The following is a 26,050-nucleotide window of genomic DNA, read 5'->3' on the forward strand; positions in this document are numbered from 1 at the left end:
AACAATCATGTGTCTCTCTCACATTGATGTTTCTCTCTGTCTCTCCCTCGGCCTTCCACTTTCTCTAACAATCAATGGAAAAATATCCTCGGGTGAGCATTAACAACAACAACAACAACAACAAGTCAGGGTAGAAATAAACCCATACCTATGTGGTCAATGAATCTATGACAAAGGAGGCAAGAATATACAATGGGGTAAAGTCTCTTCAATAAATGGTATTGGGAAAACTAGACAGACACATCAAAAAAATGATACTAGACCACTTTCTTGCAATATAAACAAAAATAAATTCAAAATGGGTTAAAGACTTAAAGGTAAGACTTGAAACCATAAAACTCCTAGAAGAAACATATGCAATAAACTCTTTGACATTGGTCTTAGCAATATTCTTTCAGATATATCTCCTGGGATAAAGACAACTAAAACAAAAATAAATGAGTAAGCCTACATCAAACTAAAAAGCTTTTTTACAACAAAGGAAAGCATTAACAAAACAAAAAGGCAATATACTGAATGGACATACAACTGAATGGGAGAAAATATTTGCAAATGTTATATATGACAGGGGGTTAATATCAGAAATATATAAAGAACACATGCAGCTCAACATTAAAAACAACAACAACAATCTGATTTTAAAATGGGCAGAGGACGTGACCCCAAGGGGTACATACAGATGGTCAACAGACACATGAAAAGATGCTCAACATCCTTTCACCTTTTTCACCCATCCTCCAACTCATTCCTATTATATTCTTAATTTAACTCACCCATCTTGCCAATGTAGATGGGTCATAAAGAATGGCAGGAACAGATACATGCAAAAAAATGAAACTAGACCATCAACTTACACCATACACAAAAATAAACTCAAAATGGATAAAGGACTTAAATGTAAGACAGAAAACCATAAAAATACTAGAGGAGTCCAAAGGCAACAAAATCTCAGACATATGCCGAAGCAATTTCTTCACTGATACAGCTCCTAGGGCATTGGAAACTAAAGAGAAACTAATCAAATGGGACTACATCAAAATAAAAAGCTTCTGCACAGCAAAAGAAACCATCAACAAAACAACAAGAAAGCCCACTGCATGGGAGAACATATTTGCCAATGTTATCACCGATAAGGGTTTTATCTCCAACATTTATAGGGCACTCATACAACTTAACAAAAGGAAGATAAACAATCCAATCAAAAAATGGGCAAAGGACCTAAATAGACACCTTTCAAAAGAGGACATTCAGAAAGCCAAGAGACATATGAAAACATGCTCAAAGTCACTAATCATCTGAGAGATGCAAATCAAAACAACAATGAGGTACCATCTCACACCTGTCAGGATGGCTATCATCAATAAATCAACAAACGACAAGTGCTGGAGAGGATGTGGAGAAAAAGGAACACTCGTGCACTGCTGGTGGGAATGCAGACTGGTGCAGCCACTATGGAAGACAGTATGGAGTTTCCTCAAAAAGTTAAAAATGGAACTCCCATTTGACCCAGTGATCCCACTTCTAGGAATATATCCCAAGAAACCAGAAACACCAATCAGAAAGGATATATGCACCCCTATGTTCATAGCAGCACAATTCAGCATAGCTAAGATCTGGAAACAGCCTAAGTGCCCATCAGTAGATGAATGGATTAGAAAACTGTGGTACATCTACACGATGGAATACTATGCTGCTGTAAAAAAGAAGGAATTCTTACCATTTGCGACAGCATGGATGGAACTGGAGAGCATTATGCTAAGTGAAATAAGCCAGTCAAGAAAGAAAAATACCACATGACCTCACTCATTTATGGATAATTAAGACCATTATAAACTGATGAGCAAAAATAGATACAGAGGCAGAGCAGCATCAAACAGACTGTCAAACTACAGCGGGAAGGCTGGGGAGGGTTGGGGGTGGGGGAGGGGTAAGAGATCAACCAAAGGACTTGTATGCATGCATACAAGTATAACCAATGGACACAAGACACTGGGGGGCATGGGAGGCTAGGGGAGGGTCAAGGGAAGGAAAAAAAAGGAGACATATATAATACTCTTTGTAATACTTTAAGCAATAAAACAATTAAAAAAAAGAATGGCAGGAAATTATCATTAATTTAGTCAGGTGGTGACTCCAATTTTAGCTGATATTCCAAATGTGAGGTCTAGAGCAAATGAAAGTAATCCTTGATCCTTAGTATATAGTATTAACATGGTGGATATCTTTTCTTCCATTTCACAAATAATCAAGAAAAATCAGAATCAATTTGCTTTTTCTCCTATCAGAAAAAATAGCATACCTTTACCATTTTGTCTTAGACCTACATAACTCTACCATTTGTGCTCCAGAGAACTTAAACACCTCACCATTTCACAGGATATCATGCTGGTTCTTCCCATAGATGATGTCATACAGACACCATGAGGAGAGCAGGACAATCTGGTACCTGAAATGCCTTACTAAGAGTGGTCAAGGTGCTGGTTCTTTAAGTGGTCCCCAAACTAGCAGCATGAGCATCACCTGGGAAGTTGTTAGAAATGCAAATTCTTCGGCCCTACCCTAGACCAACAGAATCAGAAATTGGGGGAGGGGGGAGCTCAGAAATCTGTGCTTAAACAAGCCCTCCAGGTGATTCTGATGGATAGCTAGGGCAATTAAATATCCCCTCCAGGTGATTCTGATGGATAGCTAGGGCATTTAAATATCCCCTCCAGAAGAAAAGTGATACTACTTGTGCAACACATTTAGAAAATTGCCTTAAAGCGCTTTTCTAAGTTTTTGCCTGAACAAAAACTAAAGATGTTTATTAAAGTGATACATACTTTCAAGATACCTTGAAAAGAGGGTTCTTTCTGGGCGTTGGATAGGCTCCTCTGTACTACTACACTTAGAGCAGTGTTATGTTATGTCCATAAAAGTGATAATTGCAGGATACATTGAGTGGAGTGTTTGTTCACACCTTTAGAGAAGTGTTGTTGTTTTTTTAATAATAAAAAAATATCCCCTCCAAAATAGCAAGTTATCATATGTCTCTTTGGGTTTTAAAGGCAACCTATTTCACATTTGGGTGTTCAAACACATTAGTTACTAGAAAACTGAAAACATTCCAGGACTTAGTGACATAAAGAAAGGGCTGCCCAGGTGATCCTGAATAAACCTGCGGAGCTTGAACCCTCCAGGCAAATCGATGCTGCCTGGAGTCAAAGGCAAAGCCTCGTAGTACAATCCAAAGGAGGCCTCCACAGTTTTTCAGAGCAAGCCATGCCCTTTCAGCAAGCAACCGTTCTGTTCTTGAGAAATGCTCTTAGCTTGCTATTGGATCCTCACAGATTCAGAAAACATGAACATGGGACAAGAGGTGAAAATGCAACCTGAGTTAGCAATCACGAACTGAGTCATCTCATCTGAGTGGGAGATTCAATCATGGCTAACGAATTGGATTCAAATGCACATAAGGGGGATAAAACAAGGCCTCGGACAAGCACTAAGCAAGGAGTTGAAACAGACCTCTGCCTAATTCAGAATTCTTGTAAAACTGTAAATTAAGTGAGAGTGAAACTAGAAAGAGACCACCCATCCGTATTACCTCTCCCTGGGTTCAAGATTAGAAAAGAAAGGCCAGTAGGAAAGTACAAGGAATATATGTTCCATCAAATATAACGGAATTGAATAAATTATCTCTCAGTGTCACCAAAATAGTGGCCTAGGAGACCACGGTCTCTGTCCCACGAAAGAGCAACAATTAGACAGCTATCCATGAATAAAAAACAGCTCTAGAACAGCTCTGGGGCCCATTTAAAAAAACTACAGCAACACAATAAAACAAAAAGCCAAGAACAACCATACAAGAAAAGAAGGAAGACAGCTTCATTAGCCCGCATCATGCCACCCCCAAGCCAGCATTGCACAGCACCAAGAGGGAACTATCCAGCTAGAAAGTGTTCCTTTATCAGTCAGTCATCAATCTGAAAGAGGTGACTGCTTCCTCAAATACTCAGACAGCTATGCTCTAACTACAGGAATCGTACAGAACCAGGGGAACATTTAAAGGAATACACCACTGGCTGCTCAGAAAAGCCATCTTTGCATTGTTCCTGTGGCTGCCTCTCTGCTCGCTGTAGCCACTCTGGGAGCTTCTTCACCAGAGTCCTCCAACTCTCGCTTTTTTAAAGAAAATCTGCTGCATCAATCACTGATGTGCCCCACATGTCAGACATGGCTGAGGACACCAGCTCCGAGGTCACCCCAAGGTCTTAAAGGAGAAGGAAGTTGGAGGAGGCTGAAAATGGAAGATACACCTGCGAATGGGAATGCTAATGAGGAAAATGGGGAGCAGGAGACTGACAATAAGGTAGATGAAGAGGAGGAAGAAGGAGGGGAGGAGGAGGAGGAGAAGGAAGGTGATGGTGAGGAAGAGGATGGAGATGAAGATGAGGAGGCTGAGGCAGCTGAAGATGAGGAGGAGGAGGATGTTGACACCAAGAAGCAGAAGACCAAAGAGGATGACCAGACAGCAAAAAAGGAAAAGTTAAACATTTTTTTAAAATAAAAGGTCTCCATGACCTACTCACCTTCCACTTTCCATTTCAGAATGTAAATGTGGTCACCTTCGGGTAGAGACTCCCACGTGCCTGCCCACCCACCTTGGGCAACACCACCTGCAGATGACACCTACTCTCCACCACCCAACCAAAACCACGTGAATTTGCAGCAGGAGGAAAAAAGAACCAAAACTTCCAAGGTCCTGCTCTTTTTCTTTCCTTTTCCTTTTCCTTTTCCTTTTCCTTTTCCTTTTCCTTCCCTTCCCTTTCCTTTCCTTTCCTTCTCTTTTCTTTCCTTTCCTTTTCTCTAATACATTTTTTTAACAATCTTTTTTTAAAAAATACATTTTATTGATTTTTTAAAGAGAGGAAGGGAGAGAGATAGAGAGCTAGAAACATCGATGAGAGAGAAACATTGATCAGCTGCCTCCTGCACATGTCCTACCGGGGATGTGCCCGCAACCAAGGTACATGCCCTTGACCGGAATTGAACCTGAGACCCCTCAGTCCGCAGGCCGACGCTCTATCCACTGAGCCAAACCGGTGCTCATTTTTTAATTGATTTCAGAGAGGATGGGAGAGGGATAGAGAGATAGAAACATAAATGATGAGAGAGAATCATTGATCAGCTGCCTCCTACATGCCCCACAATGGGGACTGAGCCTGCAACCCAGGCATGTGCCCTCACCAGCAATTGAACCATGACCTTTAGGATCATAGGTCTACACTCAACCACTGAGCCACACCAGCTGGGCTCTGCTCTTTTTCTTAAAAGTATTTTAAAAAGGAAAATTTGTTTGTATTTTTTATTTACATTTTATATTTTTGTACATATAAAAAATGGGGTCAGCCATTTTCTATGATCTTGGGATGACCAAACCAGCCCTTGGAGTGTTCTCTGTCCTACTTCTGACGTTACTTGTGGTGTGCCTATGTTCATAATAATCTCAAAGGAGAAAAAAAACTTGTAAATAAAGCAAAACAACAACAAACAATGTTATTCCGAGCATCCCAGTAACTTTTTGTGTATGTACTTAGCTGTACTATAAGTAGTTGGTTTGTATGAAATGGTTAAAAAGGCCAAAGAGAAAAAGGTTTCTTTTTTTTTTTGTCTATGAAGTTGCTGTTCACTTTGGGCCTGTTTGATGTATGTGTGAAATAGTGTTGCCCAACAATAAATGAAAATTTTATTTTGTTGAGTTGTTCTAACAAAAATAAATAAAGTAATAAAGGAATGCAGCAAACCTCCAATAACTGGCCCCAAAGAAATGGAGACCAGGAATTACCTGACAAAGACTTCAAAATAATTGTTCTAAACATGCTCAGAGATATACAAGAAAACACAGGTAAACAATTTAATGATATCAGAAAAACAATACAAGAAAAAAAATGAAGTTCAACAAAAAGATAGAACATAAAAAGAGAACCATACAGAAATTTCGGAGCTGAATAATACAATGACTGAATAATTCAGTAGAGAGCTTCAATAACAGATTTAGCCAAGCAGAAAACAGAATCAATTATCTATAATACAGATCAATTGAGATTATCCAATCAGGGGAGCAAAAAGAAAAAAGAATGAAAAGAGAGGGGGGAGCCGAAACCGGTTTGGCTCAGTGGATAGAGCATCGGCCTGCAGACTGAAAGGTCCCAGGTTTGATTCCGGTCAAGGGCATGTACCTGGGTTGCGGGCACATCCCCAAAAGGAGATGTGCAGGAGGCAGCTGATCGATGTTTCTCTCTCATCGATGTTTCTAACTCTCTATCTCTCTCCCTTCCTCTCTGTAAAAAATCAATAAAATATATTTAAAAAAAAAAAGAGAGAGGGGGGAAAGTCTACAGGATTTATGGGAAACCACTAAAATAAATAATCTACACATCATTAGAGTCCCAGAAGAAGAGAGGAAGAAAGGAACTCCATTCTGAGAACTGAGTTGGGTCCCAGAATGACAGGAAGGAGTGGTGTTTCCGGCCCATCCACATGAAAAGATGCTCAAAATCAGTAGTCAAAAATTCAAATCAAAGCCACGAGACATCACCTCACACCTGTTAGAATGGCTATCATGAAGAAGACAAGAGATAATAAGTGTTGGCAAGGATGTGGAAAAAGGGAACACTTGTGCACTGTTGGTGAGAATACACGCTGGTACAGCAACTATGAAAAACAATATAGAGGTTCCTCAAAAATTTAAAAATAAAACTATAACATAATCTGAAATTCCACTTCTGGATATATATCCAAAGAAATGAAAAAAGGATATGAAAGAGGTATGTGCACTCCCATGTTTACTTCAGTATTATTCACAATAGTCAAGATAGGGAAACAACCAGTGTCCCTGTACAATGAATGAATAAAGATATGGAATATGTATACAAGAGTATCATTCAGCCATGAGAAAAATGGAAATACTGCCATTTGCAACATGGATGGACTTCTTGGGATTATGTTAAGTGAGATAAGAAAGACAAATACTATATAATCTCACTTATATGTGAAATCTAAAAAAGCCAAATTCATAGGAACAGTGACAGAATTTGGGAGATGTGAACTGTAACCAGTAGATACATAAGTCTTGGAGATCTGATGAATGAACACCATAGACTTTATAGACAACAATACTGTATTATAAACTTCAAAGTTGTTAACAGACTAGATCTTAATTAGCTGTTCCCACCACAGAAAAGAAAGAATTATGTGATGCCATATTAGCTAACACTATGGTGGTAATGATTGCAATATATAACTGTATCAAATCAGCATGTCGTACACCAAATGGATATATTGTTATATGTCAGGTATATCTCAGTAAAAATTAAATATTTTTTAAAGGAAATGAAACTCTCATCATTTTGCCCTTATATTTGCCATCTTATTACATATCCTGATGGCCAGAATTAGGATACTGAGCCAAGTAGCAGTAGTAATAGCACTGACATAGAGGTTACCATATGTTAAGTCCTGGTCTATGCACTTTAAAATTTTAACTTATTTGTCACAATAACCTTATAAAGTAGAAACTATTATCCTCATTTTGCATGTGAGGAAACTGAGGCAAACAACTTTTAAATAACTTATCCAAGGTCAAAAAGACAATAAGTGCCCTGGCTGGTGTGGCTTAATTGGTTGGAGCGTTGTCATGTGCAATGAAGGGTCACAGGTTCTATTCCTAGTCAGGACACATACCCAGGTTGCAGTTCAATTCCCGAAGGAGGCAATCAGGGAGGCAACCGATTGCTGTTTCTCTCTCTCTCTCTCCCTCTAAAATCAATTTTTTTAAAAAAGACAATAAGTAGCAGAGCAAAATTTTGTACCAAGGCAATCTGCCTCCTCCAAAATCCATGCTCATAATCATTATTCTTTACAGACCGTTTATCATCTAGTTTGGTGGGGCTTGGTGGTCATTAATAAGTATAATCCCCATTCAAATATTTATTTAAGTATTAAATCTAAAGAAAGTATTCTGTGCTTCATTTTCTACCCACCTAAACAACTTGTTTCACATTCCCAACAAACTTTGGCTCAGATGCATATTTAGATTCCATAGACAAAATGTCCCTTGGCAGTCTTCCTTTATGTCTTTTTATTTTATTTTTTTTTAAAGTGACTCCATTTTTTTTTAAAATATATTTTATTGGTTTTTCACAGAGAGGAAGGGAGAGGGATAGAGAGTTAGAAACATCGATCAGCCGCCTCCTGCACACTCCCCACTGGGGATGTGCCCGCAACCAAGGTACATGCCCTTGACCGGAATCGAACCCAGGACCCTTGAGTCCGCAAGCCGACGCTCTATCCACTGAGCCAAACCGGTTCAGCATCTTTATGTCTTTTTAAAATGCTTCCCGTCTGCAGGAAGAATGAGCAGTAGCTTCTAGTTATGCTAGTTGCTACAAGGAGCACGCCCTCTAGTGGCCTCCTGATGACATGCAGTCAGATAAAACATTCACAGAAAGAGCTTCAATGACATTTCTATTACAGGTTTAGTGGCAGAGCACCCATCATATTAAAAAGCAAGTTTTTAAAAATCTATAATAGATCTTAATGCATTATGGTGTTTAATTTAGGGGGTGACACTATCCTTAGATTGACAGAACAAAACACGAGGTCACACGGACAATTATTTTACTCCTGGTTCAGATGTAGGCAATTCAAGTATGCCAAAGCTTTTTAAAAAAAAATACCATCCCTATATCTTGATAGCTCTCAAAAGGGCTTAAAATATCAATTCTTGCAAATTTTTAAAATAATTCCAGACCATTAAATTGCTGTGAAAACCTTATATGTGGAATCTAAAAAACAAAATAAACAGACAAGCAGAACAGACTCATAGATACAGAGAACATTTTGACAATTGTTATACGGGGGGGTTCAGCAGGTTGGGCAAATGGGTGAAAACAGTGAAGGGATTAAGTACAAATTGGTAGTTACAGAATAGTCATGGGGATGTGAAGTACAGCATAGGGAATATATTCAATAATGTTGTAATAACTACATATGGTGTCAGATGGGTGCGAGATTTATCAGGGTAATCTCTGTAAGTTACATAAATGACTAATCACAGTGTTGTACACCTGAAAGTAATATAATATTGTATGTCAACTGTAATTTAAAATTTAATAAAAACAACACTTCCTGCCCAGCTGGCATAGCTCAGTGGTTGAATGTCAACCTATGAACCAGGAGATCATTGTTCGGTTCCCAGTCAGGGCACATGCCCGGGTTGCGGGCTCAATCCGCAGTGCGGGGCATGCAAGAGGCAGCCAATCAATGATTCTCTCTCCTCATTGATGTTTCTATCTCTCTCTCCCTCTCGCTTCCTCTCTGAAATCAATAAAAATATATATTTTTTAAAAAAAACCACTTCCTGCCCAGCTGGTGTGGCTCAGCGGTTGAACGCTGACCCAGGAACCAAGAGGTCACTGGTTCAATTCCCAGTCAGGTCACATACCCGGGTTGTGGGCTTGATGTTCCCCTCTCATTGATGTTTTGTTTTTTAAGCGGTCTTATTTATTTATTTTTTAATTTATTTCAGAGAGGAAAGGAGAGGGAGAGATAAAACTACATCAACGATGAGAGAGAATAATTGATCAGTTGTCTCCTGCATGCCCCCTACTGGGGATTAAGCCCACAACCTGGGCATGTGTCATTGACTGGAATTGAACCTGGGACCCTTGAGTCCGCAGACCAACACTCTATCCACTGAGCCAACTTGGCACGGGCATCTCTCATTCATGTTTTTATCTCTCTATTTCTTTCCCTTCCAGGAAGGAAGGAAGAAAGGGAGGGAGGGAAGGAGAGAGAGAGAGAGAGAGAGAGAGAGAGAGAGAGAGAGAGAGAGAGAGAGAGAGAGAGAAAGAAAGAAAGAGAAAGAAAGAAAGAGAGAAAGAGTGGGAAAGAATAAAAACATTTTTTAAAAAACACTTTCTACTATTTAAGGCTAAATTCTTTTTTTTTCCTTTTTTTTTTTTAGGCTAAATTCATTTTAAAAATTTCTGTGAAAATCATAACAAGCCATACATCCCCCAGGGTTAAGGTAACCCTGTGCAAATAAAGGTAACCCTTTTTCCTTTCTTTCTCATTACAAAATATGTGATTGATGGAGAATACTTGAGTTTGAGTTCTATAGTCACAAGCCATGTTATTTTCATGTGCCAGTACACTTAAGAGGCAATGACAGCCGAAACCGGTTTGGCTCAGTGGATAGAGCGTCGGCCTGCGGATTGAAAGGTCCCGGGTTCGATTCCGGTCAAGGGCATGTACCTGGGTTGCGGGCACATCCCCAGTGGGAGATGTGCAGGAGGCAGCTGGTCGATGTTTCTCTCTCATCGATGTTTCTAACTCTCTATCTCTCTCCCTTCCTCTCTGTAAAAAATCAATAAAATATATTTAAAAAAAAAAAAAGAGGCAATGACAGAAATGACTTCTTTAGAAACTAGAAAATAACCAGAACATAAAGTGCAATGCAATCTTTAGCCAGTTGTGATCATTAAAAGGAGACAGTAAGCTACCAAATTTATCAGCAGCCATGCTACATGGTATCCAATTTTCCTTTTCCCAGGCCGTAGGGTCTATGCGCCAAAGTAAAATCTGTCTTCTCCACGGCTTCCTTGATCTCAAATATTAATGGACTGTGGGGCAAATAAATGAGATTTTCTGCAACTTTGACAAAACATATGAGGAATGCTTGTCATGTAGCTAGGAACAACCCACATGAGAATGAGCAAAAGGAAAATACCCAACTTACTGATTTCTAGTCCCTCTTCTCTGAAATCACTGTTAATCCAATAAGTAGTTAATGAGCAGCTACTATCTAGAAAGGCATATGGGAAGTACAGTAAGTAGGTAAAAATGAATACATAGTCCTTATACTCACAGACCTTACAAACTAATAAGGAAATGAACTTCAACAGCAACTCAAAGAAAAGGGAGACCATCTTTCAGAGCGGGAGGATAGGAAGAATTTCAACAGGCAGGTGTAGAGGGAAAGGTATTTTAGGCAGAGGGAATGTTTAGCAAGCTCATGGTGCTGATGGCATTTGAAGAATGACTAGTACCCTGTTTCATTGGAGTGTATTGTGCGTGAAAGGGAAAACTGAGAGTGGAGGATGAAATGGTATTTGAACTTTATTCTGTGAACAAAGGAAAATCATTAAAGGCAATGAGCCGGGAGGAAAGGACATGAGTAGGGCTTGGTTTTAGGAAGATTATCCTGGTAACAATATGTATACTGAACTGGAGCTAAGAAAGCTACAGGCAAGTGACTACCTAGAAGGTTATCAGAATGGAGGAAGTGAGGAGCAATCAAGGTTCACATTTCAACCATGAAGGCAGATGTCAATGTGTAACTGAGGGGGTGGGGCTAAAAAACTGTCTACATTTTTCCCCAAACAGAATCTGAAGATTAGGATACAGTTCTATCAATGGCCTCACAACCTCAGTAAGAAAGGTCATGGTAGGGAAGCCATCAAACCCCTACCCCTTAGAGATCAAATCTTTACAGAATCTCTGTTACTTTACAAAAAAAAAATAAAGAGGCAAGCACCCAAATCATTGTGATTCATCTCCTGTAATAATCACTGAATGAGAACTTCAAGATTCTCTAGCTGCCAAAGTCTATGACTCACTTTAGTTCTATCTTTTACACTGATTCCTTTCATTTATGTTGATTATAGTTCTGAGGTGGCCTAGAAGCAAATGAAATGAACAGTACTAGCAAATAGATAATGAATCTCTATCAGGAGTGTTCTGTGGGTTTAGAACCATGAACAGAGGTATAGCCTCAATTCCTTAAGAGTCCCTATTTATTGAAAAAGAATAATAGCTATAAAATGTCCTTTTATTACCTACTACCCCATTCATATTGCATTAAACAAAAAGGGCAATGAAATAGGCAAGTCCTATATAATAAAGAGGGAATATGCAAATTGACTGTTGCTCCAACACAAAGATGGCGGTGCCCACAGCGGAGGTGGGGTTCTGTAACACAAGATGGCTGCACCCACAGCGGAAGCCAAGTTCCCGTAACAAGCCTTAATGAGCAATCAGCAGGGATCTGAAGCTACGCCCCCTCCCACCCCCGTGGGGCTTGACGGGGGACCTCAGGCCAAGCCCCTGGCCCTGGCGCCAGGCCAGGGTACCTGAGGCCACGCCCCCCGCCATGGCACCAGGCCAGGGGACCTGAGGCTTCGCCCCCTGCCTGGCAGGGCTTGACGCAGGACCTCAAGGCACGCTCCCTGCCCTGGGCTGGGCTGGGGGACCTCAGGCCACGCCCTCCACCCTGGCACCGGGCCAGGGGACCTGAGGCTGCGCCCCTTGCCGGGGGCTTGACAAGGGTGGGACCGGCCGGGTCTGGATCTAGCCCAATGGGTGGGGGGCGGCCGGGTCTGGGTCTTGCGCGATTTTGAGGCACACGTGGGTGGGCAGCGTTTCATATACATTTTACTAATTTTCTTTCATCTCTGACACTTCTATTATAGAGAAAGGGCAAATAGCAGTATTAAAATATTTCCTCTAATTAATCCCCTTTTAATGTACACAAATCTCGTGCACCGGGCCACTAGTTAAAAGATAAAAGAGACACCACCTTTTTCCATATTTTAATTACCATTATTGCACCAATACAGCATATGCTTTATATACATATATCTTAAAACTTCATTATCAACTTTTCAGCAATTCAAATACATAATATATTATCATCTTAAGAATACAAAGAACACAACATGGAGGAAGATTGAGAAAATAGGTTCCTAATAATCACTAGTGATTCTATAGACTTTCCTTTTAGTGTTTTCTATGGAATTTAAAAAATGCCCTGCCACAGCTCTGTAAGAAGAGAGCTGCCTGGAAGGGGAGGCAATGAAAAGAAATGGACCCAAAGTTAAAAGGAGTCATGAAGGAAATCCAAGAGAAAATGTATTTTGAAAATAAACATAAGGACTCCCTCCCTTCAGCCAGAGTATACACATCCAAATAGGGACTAAGGGAAGAAATATCTTTTCATTTCATCCTCAAAAGTGTCTATGAACAAACAAAATAGATAGCGCCCAATCATCTAGGAAAGGGAACGCTCTTCACAGCATTGTAAAAGGAACGGTGGGGCAGAGGGAAAGGAAAGTGGTGAGAGAGCAACTTGCCTTTGAGATACCCTGAGTAATGGGCATCACAGCCATCATTTGGGCAAAAGCTATCATAACTAAAGTGGTGACTCTCCAGCTTCCTTCTTAAGTGGTGATACATGTAATAGCTGCTCTTCTATGGAAGAGCTAGATGGGTTGAAACAAAGTTTATGGAAACAGGCCAGATACCCAGGCAGCAAGGCAATGTGGGTACTGAACAAGAGTTATGTTTTCAACCTCTCTGCTCTACAAATCAGATTAAAAACTCTAACCCCTCAAGTTTAGGTCATAATGCAGCAATTAGATGGAGCTGCAAGGATGTACAGCAGGTCCTTTAATAACGTCTTTTTATGCTGTTGATGAGACGCTGTAGGAACTTAGTTCTTGTTTATATCAATTAGCCTATGGTCAAACTGGTTTTGTTATAAGTGGTTTGGCTTAAAGTCGCAGAACCTATCGACATCGTTAACCAAGAACTTACTGTAAACACTTCTCTAGAATATAACTTGGAACACAATTGAACCTCTTTTATCCAAGAGACACCCACTGATCAAAGATGTTGTGCTATTCAACAAACAAAAGAACAGTGGAGCCTGGCTGGTGCAGCTCAGCAGTTGAGCATTAAGCCAGGAACCAAGAGGCCACCAGTTCAATTCCCGGTCAGGGCACATGCCTGGGTTGTGGGCTCGATACCCTGCCCACAAAAGGCAGCCGATCAATGATGTTTCTCTCTCATCAATGTTTCTATTTCTCTACCCTTCTCCCTCTCTAAAAAAAAAAAAAAATCATAAAATATATATTTTTTTTAAAAAGAATAGTGGAGATGCCACCAACACAACCCTCTTATCATAGGAAGAGACATGTAAACACATGAGAGGGTGATGAAACTTCATCCAGCACTGGATGTTCACTGAATAGGATAAACCTGGAGGATAGATAGCAGAGACTCAAGACACAGGTTTTTCTTCATTCCTATCTCTATCAAAATTCTGTATTTGTAAACACTGAGGTCATTCTGTCTATTTTCAGAGTCTTGGGTAAGTGGAAAAGGAAGTCTCCCCTGAAATTGCTAAATAGGGCTTCACGAAGAGGCGCACAAGGGTCATGAGATGATTCTGAAATATGTTTAAGCGTTTAAAAGATGGAGAAAAATGTTGCAGATGTTAAAGGTCATTTCCCCCTCAGAAACCCTGGCCTTGGAGCCCTTCATAGCCAGCCACAGTATAAGACCTACTATTCCCCTGCCTTGATAGTGAAGAGGAGATAAGAGATACTTTCTTGGCTGTACAAATAACAACATAGGGGAGTGACATAAACCAGCCTGAACGCAATGGAGAAGCTATGAAAAAGATTGTCCAGTAATTTTGGTTCTGGGGAAAGAAGAGATTCCTAACTTCCCTCAAGATTGGTGCCCTCAAGGTCATTTTATTCTTCAAGTCTGTCCTTAATATCCTGCCAATGCTATTCAGAACTGGACCCAGTTGGATGGCTGTGGTGCCTGGTTTGAAACAGAGCTGCAAGACAAAACAGAGAGAAAGCCAAAGGCATAATATTAGGATAGCTGTTCCATTGTTTACTTAACAGTTTCAAAGAAATCGCTGCCCAGAATTTTTGAAAGTATATTTCAAGGCAATCCTACTTACCAAGGCCTAAAATATCCCACTCAAACTTCATTCCACAGTTTTATTCCACCACTTCAGCACTCCAATACTTCCTTACCTAGAATTCCTGCCAAAGACTCTCTATGACCTACAAATGCCATTTTCCCAGATCAAAGATTTCATCTGACTGTACATACCATCCATACCTGACTGAGAGTATGTTGGTTTCACTATGCTCATACCTGGATGCAGTGCTAAAGTCTCCCCACAAGTCACTGCTTGCAGAAACTGGACCTGGTGCTGGTGCTGGTGCTGGTGTGGGGACAGGAGCAGGAGAGTCCAAATCTAAAAGGATATCTGAATACAAGGTAAGAAAAGAAAAGGAGAAACATAACATAAATCTTAGAAATGAAAGCTTATGTTCACACAATCTATACACAGCAGCTTTATAATAGCCAAAAACTGAAAACAACCCAGATTTCTTTACATGGGTGATGGTTAAACAGACTGTGGTACATCCACACCGTGAGTACTACTCAGCAATAAATAGGAAGAAACTATTGATATTCGCAACAATTTGGATGAATCCCAAGGGAATTTATGCTGAGTGAAGAAAGCCAACCCAAAATGTTATATATGATTCCATTTATAAAACATTCCTGAAGTGAAAAAATTACAGAGATGCAGAACAGATTAGTAATTGCCACGGGTTAGAGACTGGGGAGAGTGTGAGGATGAGGGAGAGAAAAGGCTAAGAGGAAGGTGTGCTTATAAAAGAATGACACAAAGGATCCTTGGAGCGATAGAATTGACCATGGTGGTGGATCCAGAAACCTACACACAATAAAAGTGCACAGAATAAATACACACAAAAGAGAACACATAAAACTGGTGAAATCAGAAGTAAGATTGGTAGGTGGTATCAATGTCAATTTCCTAGTTGTGATATTATAGTTTTGCAAAATGTTACCATTAAAGGAAACTGAGTAACAGGTATAAGGGATTTCTTTGCATTCTTTTTACAATTGTATGTGACTCTACAATCTCAAGATAAAGTTTCATTTAAGCCCTGGCCCTGGTGTGGTTCAGTGGGTTGGAGTGTCATCCTGTACACAGGAAGGTCATGGGTTTGATTCCTGGTCAGGGTACATATCCAGGTTGTGGGTTTGATCCCCGTTCGAGGTACATACAGGAGACAACTGATCGATGTCCTCTCCTCTCCTCTCCTCTCCTCTCCTCTCCTCCCCTCCCTTCCCCTCCCCTCCCTCTCTCTCTCTCTCTCTCATCTATGTTTCTCCCTTTCTCTCTCCCTCTCCCTTCCTCTCATTCTAAAAATCAATAAAGGGAAAAAATAATTTTTTAAGATTAACTTAAAAAAAAAAGTTTAATCTTAGATATTATCCCTAGCCTTCTGGTGACACTTTTTTAACTCACAGATTGTAATATCTGGTTCGCTAGTCTTAGGAAAATTACTTTCTGAGCTCTAATGTTCTCATTCTTCAAAAGTAAATAACTATATCTATTCTTTTTCCCACCAGATAGTAAAGAAGAACAAAAATGCATTCACAAACCAAGATGTCTCATCTCCTCCCAACTGCCCTCCTGAAGAAATGGAAAGGATTAAGAAATAACATTTACTGAATGGCTACTATGTTCCAAATACTGTGCTAGGTGCAGTCCATCATTTAATGTTCACAGTCCTGGGGTAGTTTACTTCTCCATTTTGTAGAGAAGGAGACTGAAACTCAAAGAACTTAAGTAATGTTACCAAGCACATTCAGATATAAAGTAGCAGAGCCATGACTGAAAACTGGGTCCATCTGACTCTTAGGCCTACTCCAATCTAACCGAGGCACAATGAAGGAAATAGTCTTTTTAATATCCACCCTTTTTCTTTTTTAATATATTTTTATTGATTTCAGAGAGGAAGGGAGAAATAGAAACATCAATGATGAGAGAGAATCATTGATCGGCTGCCTCCTGCACTCCCGGCTACTGGGGTTCGAGACGACAACCCAGGCATGTGACCTGACCTGGAATCGAACCATGACCTCCTGGTTCACTGATCTGCTCAACCACTGAGCCACACCAGCTGGGCTATATACCCATTTTCTGTAAAGAACCTACCAGATACCATTATCTCAGTTCACTGGAAAAGCTTTGATACCTTGCTAGAGGCTGCCTGAATTACCTTTTCTGTACCAAGTGCCATTTAATAGAAAAAACATCAGCACTCTCCTTGGCAAACAGGTGTTATCCAGTTACAACCTAATGTATGATTTCTGAAAGTGAAAGGTATTAGAGAGCCCAGCCGGTGTGGCTCAGCAGTTGAGCCTTGTCCTATGAACCAAGAGGTTACAGTTCAATTCCCGGTCAGGGCACACTCGCGGGTTATGGGTTGGATCCCCAATAGAGGAAGTGCAGGAGGCAGCCGATCAATGATTCTCTCTCATCATTGATGTTTCTATCTCTCTCTCCCTCTCTAAAATCAATGAAATATATATATAAATGTGTGTGTGTGTGTGTGTGTGTTTAAAGTATTAGAGAGATTTACCTGCATCACTACCTCCATGGTTAGATTTTGGAATGGGTGGTGGAGTGACATGATTGCTGATGGCAACTGAGGAGGATGGTGGGGGAATAGTGACTTTGCCTCCAGGTGGGGGTGGGAGTAAGCTTAGGCCTCCAGTGCCTGCAGTCTTGGGCTTAGAAGTGGCTCCTTTCTTGGTTGTAATATTCTATGAAAGAAAAAAGAGGGAAAGCGAGAGAAAAAAGGAGAAGTCATAGGCTTATGAAAATATAGAAAGGAAAGAAAAAAGCCATACTCACCCCAATACTCAACTTGATGGTCTGTCCTTCCTTGAAGCCCAGATCCAGCTTGGGGCGTGTGTCCATTTCCTGAGATTCTTTGGAAATCTCAGATTCCTGCTTTACCCACCTTCAGCAAAAGAGTAAGTCATCTTAATTTGGATTCCCTGACAGCAGAGTTTGACACACAGATATGAGTGAAGCTAATTTATGTAAAACAGGATTCCAGAAAGCAAAGTGAGGAACATGAAGAGTTGAGAAAGAAAAAAGAAAAAAGAAGAAAGAGGAGAACTGGGGCTCAAAACCACTGCGGAACTAAACAGAATATGTATTAAACTTGTCCCTCCAAAGGAGAGCAATTGGCCACCAATTCCCATCCCCCATGCTTGAGAGCTGCCCCTGAGTGGGTGTTAACTCTTCAGTTCTTCCAGGTTGCACCCCTGTTAACTGAGTGACCTTCCACAATGTCAGAGAGACCGGAGACAGAAAAGCAGAGGAATACCAGCCCTTGAAGTAGGAAAGCTGGCAGTGTGCAGGGTGCTTTCTACTACAGCTACGCCAAAGTCAGGTGAGCTGAAGAATGGTGCAATAAGCACAAAACAAGTCAGTTACATGAAGCAGCAAAATTGGCACTTAACTCTCCACATATCTTTCATGCAGCCCTGTTGTCACTGCATGCCTCTCTCAGCCACCAAAAAATAACGGCTAATTCCCCAGAGGCATAAACAAAAGCATCATCTCAAACCATTGTATAAGGAATCAAAAACATATTCCTGGCTATAAGGAAAGGATACAACAGATACGAAGATAATGTAAAGAAACAGAGTGAATGAGAAAATTTCTATTCACAATAAACTAGTCTACCAAATAAAGAAACCAGGAGGTAAAGGAGATAGTACCCATTCAACTGAAAAGCAGCTTTCCCCAAACCATTTAACCTGGTAAGTAAGGACGAGCTTCACTCACTTGAAGTGATCTTGCAAAGAGACATTAAAGTCGAAGGCATCACCCCGATCTGTGAAGCCAATGCCAATGAAAGCACTACGTCCTGGGAAAAAGATAGGAATACTCAGAATAGGAGTGTCCCTATGGCAAATTCTACCCAAAGAAGATATAACAGTTACCCTACCCGAAGTCTGGGAATATGAATCATTTTCCCTGACCAGGGGTCCATAAACTACATAAAGGCCCTACCAGCGGTTCTCAACCTGTGGGTCGCGACCCCTGAAAATACATCCCGCATATCAGATATTTACATTATGATTCATAACAGTAGCAAAATTACAGTCATGAAGTAGCAACGAAACTAATTTTATGGTTGGGGGTCACCACAACATGAGGAACTATATTAAAGGGTCGCAGCATTAGGAAGATTGAGAACCACTGCGCTTAGCCCAAACGCTGCCATAGCTTGTTTTTGTAAATAAATTTTTAGTGGAACACAGCTACACCAATTTGTTTACATAAAATCTATGTCTGCTTTTACACTATAACAGTAGAATTGAGTAGCTGCAATGGTGACTAGTTGGGCCACAAAACCTAAAATATTTACTATCTGTCTCTTTACAGAAAAAGTTTGCCAACCTCTGATATTGACTAGGAGAAAAGGTAACGGTTGCCCCAGATATAGGTGATTTAAGATAGTACCACCAAAACCCATCACAAAGAACAAATGGGCAATATGTGTACATTCTTTTGTTAGATATACATTTTATTTACATCTACCTATTAATTACCACATCTTGAAGTTGTGTTCATATCTATTACAAATATATGTTAATCCTTCTCCTTTAGCAATTATAGTTAACGTTAGAGAAAAGGGAGAGAAAAAATTAGTAAACTGAAGTGAGATAAATGCAATCGGGAAACATTTTCACTGAAGTGCATGAACTATTTTCCTAATCATCCCATTCCAAATCTCAGATCCCTTACCAGTACCATCCTGGATCCGGATTACAAAGTAGCGGCTGGAATCTGTCACTGTCTCCACAGCAATACCAGGATGCTGTTCTATTGGTGCCTGAGCAAAAAGTTCCCCTGGCGGGTAAGAAAAGACTTCTTTGAGCAAAGGAAGCAAAAACCTAAAACTCCATTTAACAAGTATTTCCGTTTCAGTCCCCAACTTGAAGGTACTTACAAAAGCACATCAAAGCAATATCCTTAATATGTTAGAGCAGCGGTTCTCAACCTGTGGGTCACGACCCCTTTGGGAGTCGAATGACCCTTTCACAGGGGTCGCCTAAGACCATCGGAAAACACATATATAATTACATATTGTTTTTGTGATTAATCACTATGCTTTAATTATGTTCAATTTGTAATAATGAAAATACATCCTGCATATCAGATATTTACATTATAATTCATAACAGTAGCAAAATTACAGTATGAAGTAGCAACGAAAATAATTTTATGGTTGGGGGTCACCACAACATGAGGAACTGTATTAAAGGGTTGCGGCATTAGGAAGGTTGAGAACCAGTGTTAGAGGGTTACCAGCATAGATTACCTGAAACTTTGTCCTCGAGTTTGATATAAGCAATCTTCCCTTTTGAAGTGATTCGGAGGCGACCAGTCCAATCAGGCTGGTCTAATTTCCAGTCAGATGCCCTATGATAGGAAAGTGGGAAGCCTCAGGCCTCAGGTCCATGTTTTCAATATAGTAACAACCTACACAGAATCATTTGCCATGTTTCTATTTTCCTATCCTGGATTATTTATTCTACTTATTAAATAATCAACAATAGCTCATGATCCCCTCTATAATGTGTCTCCTGTTGCACACAGTCCAAAACAAACAGGAGACAATGTTACTATTAGAGGATTCTGGAGTCCAATAATATTACCTTTCATTGAATCCAATATTTACAGGCACTATTCTAGGTGTTTGAGATACTACAGCAAACAGACTCCTGCCCTTGTGAAGCTTACATTCTAACAGAAAATCCTACGTAATAAAGAGCTAATATGTTAATTAGACCAGAGGGCAAAATGACCTTCCGGAACCAGTGGGCGGGAGGTGGGGCCACAGGGCCACTTGGCAGCCGGGGCTGTGAAGACCTACTCTTGCACAAATTTCGTGCATCGGGCCTCTAGTAGACAATAAAAAGTTAACATAATAAGTAAAATAACTAGTATCTCAGATAAGTACAAAGGTAAAAACAAAACACAGAGGAAAGAAAAGGGGGATTGGGAGGGTAGTGGGAGAGTAAACAGGCTGCAACAATCAAGGGGGTGGTCAGAGTAGGCCTTTTTTAAAAAATTTATTTTTATTGATTTCAGAGAGGAAGAGAGAAGGGGAGAGGGAGAGAGAGAGAGAGAGAGAGAGAGAAACATCAATGATGAGAGAGAATCACTGATCAGAGGCCTCCTGCACACCCCCCACTGGGGATAGGGCTCACAACCCAGGCATGTACTCTGACCGGAATCGAACCCGGGACCCTTCAGTCCGAAGGCCGACGCTCTATCCACTAAGCCAAACCAGCTAGGGCCAGAGTAAGCCTTATTAACAAAGTGTAATGTGAGCAAAAATGTGAAGGAAATGAGAACTACCCATGCAGGTAACTGGTGGCAAAGCATTCCAGGCACAGGGAACAGTTAAAGCAAAGATGCTAAGGTAGGAGCCTGCCTGGAATGTTTGCCCTCAACCAAAGCAGCCACTGTAGTGAGAATAAAGTAAGAGATAGGTAGGAGAGCTAAGGGAAGGCTTAGTCATGCAGGACCTTATAGGCCATTGTAGAACTTTAGCTTTTACTCTGAGTGAAAGAGGAGCCTTTACAGGTTTTAAGCAGAGGTCTGACATGATCTCCCTTTTATTTTAAAAGAATTCCTTTTCTGCTGGGTGTAGAAAGGGTGTAAGGCTATGAGTGCTGAAGCAGGAGGAATCAGTTAGCAGACTATTGTAGCAATCTAGAACAGTCATGATGGTGACCAAAAAGAAATAGTAGCAGAAGTAGCTAGATTCTGGATACACTAGTATTTAAATCATGGCAGCATGATTTTCGAACAGATTGAAGAGAAAGAGAGAAGTCAAGGATGACTCCAAGGCTTTTAGCCTTAGCAAAGAAGTTGCCAAAAAACTGACACAAGGAAGACTATATATAGGTAGAGCATGTCTGGGAAGATGGTCAGGAGTTTTGGATATGCTGAATTGGAGATGTCTAGATTTTCAAGAGACAATATAGAGTAGACAGCTGAATATATGAGTCTAGAGTTCAGAAAAGACATGGGGGCTAGAATTACAAATGTTCATGAAACAAGAGAAAACACTGAATATTTATCATTTGTATTATAAATGAATTTGAATGCAATCTAAGACATTTAAACATGACCAATTTTGAAAAACATTGCATTTGTGATTCTGTTTTGCCAGGAGCGTGGAAAAGGGAGGGCAAAGCAAAAGTTATTAATAACTCTTCCCTTTGGGACCTCAGGACTAATACTTCCAGGTTAGAAAGGTAACAAAAGGGAATATCTGAACAAGAATGAGTTTAACAACAGGATAAGCAAAAGGTGGAAAGGAGGAATGTGAAAATTAAAATTTGCACAGATTTTACAGGATTTTTAAGATAAATCCTTATCATACCCTTCTCTCTTGATGCCCTGCTCTCAAAGACCCTCAGTACCTGAATCTGATCCAGATTAAAGCGGTTCCAGCTATTAACTTTTAATTTAGTTGTTACTTATTCTACCAGACTACAAAGAGCTAGATATAGTGAAATGGTTATTGAAAATATTAGGAACCAGCCTATTAGATGTGTTTCTTTGGAGTGTTTCCTTGTCTTATTTATCGTGTCTGTCTAGTGAGCAACACTTAACAAATTCTGAATAAGTGAATGGATATTCATGGCAGCAGTTTCCCTCAGCCTTCCGCCTTCAGCCTTAGTTCCTCTCCCACTCCCAAGACCTAGCCTGAAGAGTTCTTGTATTTTCTGGTTTTCTGACAATATTCTAACTGACCTCACAAATTTTCATTTAACTTTTATTAAATCCTTACAGTAGTCATATGAAATAGGCATGAAAACCCTACCATCTCTCTCTGTGTCTCTTGCTCTCTAAGTGAAGGGAAGGACAATAACGCAGTAATTAATAATGTGTAAGTTCAAAGTCCAGCATTCTTTCCATTACACTAAAACAGACTATAGTATTTAATATTAATTTAGCTGGGGAGAAGGGTAGTAATCAATTTATAGCTTGAGAAACCATTTTCTAATTATTTATAAAGTTTCTCATCAACCTAAATTTTCCTTCCATTAGTCTGGTCAGTGAGAGTATGGAAAGCAACAGCTTACACTAGGTAAATCAAAGTCATTTCTTCCCTCTGATATTATTAATCACTAAAAGAAAGGATTTCTCCTGCTTCCTAAAAATGAAACAAACAAACAAACAAACAAAAACAGTTTTTCCTTTAACGGTAGCCTAGCGAATAAATCATGCTCATTGTGTAAAGTGGATTCTGGTACACAACTGAAAAAGATTATGCAACAAGACAGAAAAATAATACTTATCAAGCATTTATTATGCGTCAGTCATCATGCCCACTCTTGTGAAAATTAAGTGAGAAGATCTCACAGGGTCATTCTTCTACATTTTTTTTATTGAGGAGGAAACTAAAGCTCAAAAGAGTTAAGTGACTTGCCAAAGGTAACCCAGCAAATAAATAAGAATCACAATTCAAACTTAGTTCTGCTCCACTCACTCACTATACTAACAGAGGAAAATTAAGAAATTGCTTAAAAAAAAATTTGCTTTGATGGCTCAGTGCAGTTAACTTAACTGACATAAGGATAAAGGCTGTGGATAAACTAGGAAATGAAGACAGAATGCAGAGGAGTGAGAGAAGGTAGGTCTTTTAAAAAGCTTGAAGAAAAGGAATGGAACCCCACTTCAACGTGTAGCACATCCTTTAGGAAATCTTAACACCTAAAGTTGGAAGGCTTAAGCCAGTGGTCGGCAAACTCATTAGTCAACAGAGCCAAATATCAACAGTACAACGATTGAAATTTCTTTTGAGAGCCAAATTTTTTAAACTTAAACTATATAGGTAGGTACATTGTTATTAACTTAATTAGGGTACTCCTAAGGCTTAGGAAGAGCCACACACAAGGAGCCAAAAAGCTGCATGTGGCTCTCGGAGCAGCAGTTTGCCGACCATGGGCTTAAGCTATTTTCCTTATTTAACCCTTTCAATCAATGCTAATGTGTGTGATTAAATATAATCTACTACTTTCTTCTTACAGTCAACATGTACAGAGCGCCCACTATGTGCCAAACACTGTGCTAGGCCCTGAGAATGTAAAATGAAAAAAGGTCAAGTGCTCAGAGTCTAGTCTGGAGATACAGGAGACCACACCATCCATTACAGTACAGGAGCGGGAGCACTGTGACAGAGACACGCACAGGTGACATGGAAGCACAGACAGCAGCTGAGCCAGGATGGAAGGGTCCAGGAGGGCTTCCCAAGGAGGGCGATGTCTCAGGTGAGTCGCACATACAGTGTGCAGGCTGCTAGTCATGCTCAATTGGGGTCTAATAGAGAGACTGAAATTACGACTGTCTCTTTGCCAAAAGGGCACAACTCTCAGTGTTTATTTAGTGCACAGGTCAGCAAGCACAAAGATATTGATTCAAGAGGAATGAACCTCTGCTGCAAAGGCAAAATAATGGGCATAGGGAGAGATAGCTTTTCAGCCAAGATAACTATAAATGCCAAAAGGAAAATCATGATGATGATAGAGGGAGGAACAAAAACAGTGTCACATATTTATATGCTGCTTTACTGTTGCCTAAATTCTTTCACATTATACAATTTCAGACAACCCTCCAAAAGCTTCTGTGGGGTACAGAACCACAGCAGGTTTTATTATCACTAACTTTTTTTCTTTTCTATTTTACAGATGAGAAAACTGAGGCTTGGAGAGGTTAAGCGCTTGGTCCAGAAATGATACAGCTGTTAAAGTGCCAGGGCTCACATAACCCATTGAGTTACACGCTCCTCTTTCCACTTCCTAACTTCCTACAGCATCCTCAGACCCACGGTCACGGAATAGCAAGGCAGCTGGTGAGCCCTGCGGAGAAAACGCTGCGTTAACCCTGAAGGGAAAAGCCAGAGGAGAGGTTAAGCGGAAAAGGGGGGAAGTGGGGGATGATAATAGAAAATACTGTATACACATCAACAAAAGATACTGAGAAGCAACAAAATGGACAACCACTGGAAAACCTAGGTCACAACCTGTGCCCACCGGCAAGAGATCTGGAAGGAAAACCAATCGGTGGATGATGATGATATCTGGTGGCAAGACGGACAACTGCCCAAAAGATGAACTGGATCTTACAGGGAGTGATCAAGAACGCAATGGCTATCCACACGTGTGCACGGAGGATTGGAAATGGGGGTGGGGGGGATGAGGGTGACAAACTGAAGGGCGCAGGGAAGAGCGAACGGAGGGTGACTGGCGAAGGAGCAGGCGGCACTGGAGGGGGGTGATGGGGAGCAGACGGGGAACCCTGACGGGCCCGGGGGAGGAGGGATGGGCGCGTGCGGGATGGGAAGATGTTTCTAAGCGGCGTAAACAAAGACGATGACAGTCTAGAGCGGGGGGAGGGAGGGAGCACAGGGTGATAACGGCCCCGATGGGGGAGCGAGCAAGGTGACAGCCCAGAGGTGGGCAGTGGCCTGGGCGAGCGGCGTGCTACCGGAGGAGGACGCTGTGGCTCCCGACCGGGTGCGCGCGGGCCGTCGTGCCCGGATTCCTACCTGTAACCGCGATTGGAGGCCCGCGGCGGAATCCGGTAGACGCTGACGTCGGGCTTCACACACAGCACGGACTCGTACTCCACCTCCGCCGCCATCTTGGCTCTGCTCTCCGCCGCCGCTGGGGGCGGGGCGAAGAGACGGGGGCGGGGCGGGGACTGGAGCTACGCGACCATTTCCGCTTACGTCACTTCCGCTCCAGGGTACCTTGTTTCCGGAGGTTAACCTCTGGTGGCGCGGGTTGGGAAGCCCTATGGAGACCTGGAGACGGTGAAGCTGCGCGGCTCACCGTCTTAGGTAACAGCAAAGATGCCCTCCTACTGCCTCCCCTGCGTGCGTGACTCACGTTTCGGGGCTCAGTCGGTGAGGGAAGGCGCCATCTTGCTTCCGGCCGGTACCCGCAATGCTTGGGAAGGACGAGGACCTGCTTGTGTTTTTCTTCCAAGAGTCACTTCTTGACCGTAGTTTCCTGGCAGAAATCCGCCGGTCGATAATCCCCAACCGACAGAATATTGCATGATCCAGCCCTGGACGTGGTGGATTTTAACCCGTCGGAATCTAAACGTTAAAAATGCCCAGCCTGATTAATTACAAATAGCACACCCCCTTTTTTTTTCTGTCTTATTCTCCACAACAGAATCTGTTGAAATAGTATGCCATACTTTCAGATGTGTGTTCTCGTTATCTTTTTGGGAAATTTGACCCTGTTAAACTTTTAAGTGGCATCAACC

General features: G+C 41.1%; 2 protein-coding genes across 2 annotated transcripts in view; both read right to left on the minus strand.

Moving 5' to 3' along the window:
* CLEC4A (C-type lectin domain family 4 member A) overlaps nt 1-4,814 on the minus strand; it is a 37,463-nt gene extending 32,649 nt beyond the window's left edge. Inside the window, exon 1 of the mRNA XM_023749826.1 lies at nt 4,572-4,814. The gene's annotated coding sequence lies outside the window, so the exon portion shown is untranslated. The remainder of the gene's footprint in view (nt 1-4,571) is intronic.
* A 7,807-nt stretch (nt 4,815-12,621) lies between these two features.
* NECAP1 (NECAP endocytosis associated 1) lies at nt 12,622-25,437 on the minus strand. Its single transcript, XM_006084202.3, has 8 exons — nt 25,323-25,437; nt 20,076-20,176; nt 19,499-19,603; nt 18,533-18,614; nt 17,588-17,696; nt 17,313-17,496; nt 15,001-15,115; nt 12,622-14,671 (listed from the first exon to the last, which is right to left on the minus strand). The coding sequence occupies exons 1-8, from the start codon at nt 25,415-25,417 to the stop codon at nt 14,623-14,625; spliced, it is 840 nt and encodes a 279-aa protein (XP_006084264.1). The 5' UTR covers nt 25,418-25,437; the 3' UTR covers nt 12,622-14,622.
* Nucleotides 25,438-26,050: the final 613 nt, after the last annotated feature.

Source organism: Myotis lucifugus, unplaced genomic scaffold, assembly GCF_000147115.1.
Source record: "Myotis lucifugus unplaced genomic scaffold, Myoluc2.0 scaffold_10, whole genome shotgun sequence".
In the NCBI taxonomy this organism is placed as follows: Eukaryota; Metazoa; Chordata; class Mammalia; order Chiroptera; family Vespertilionidae; genus Myotis; species Myotis lucifugus.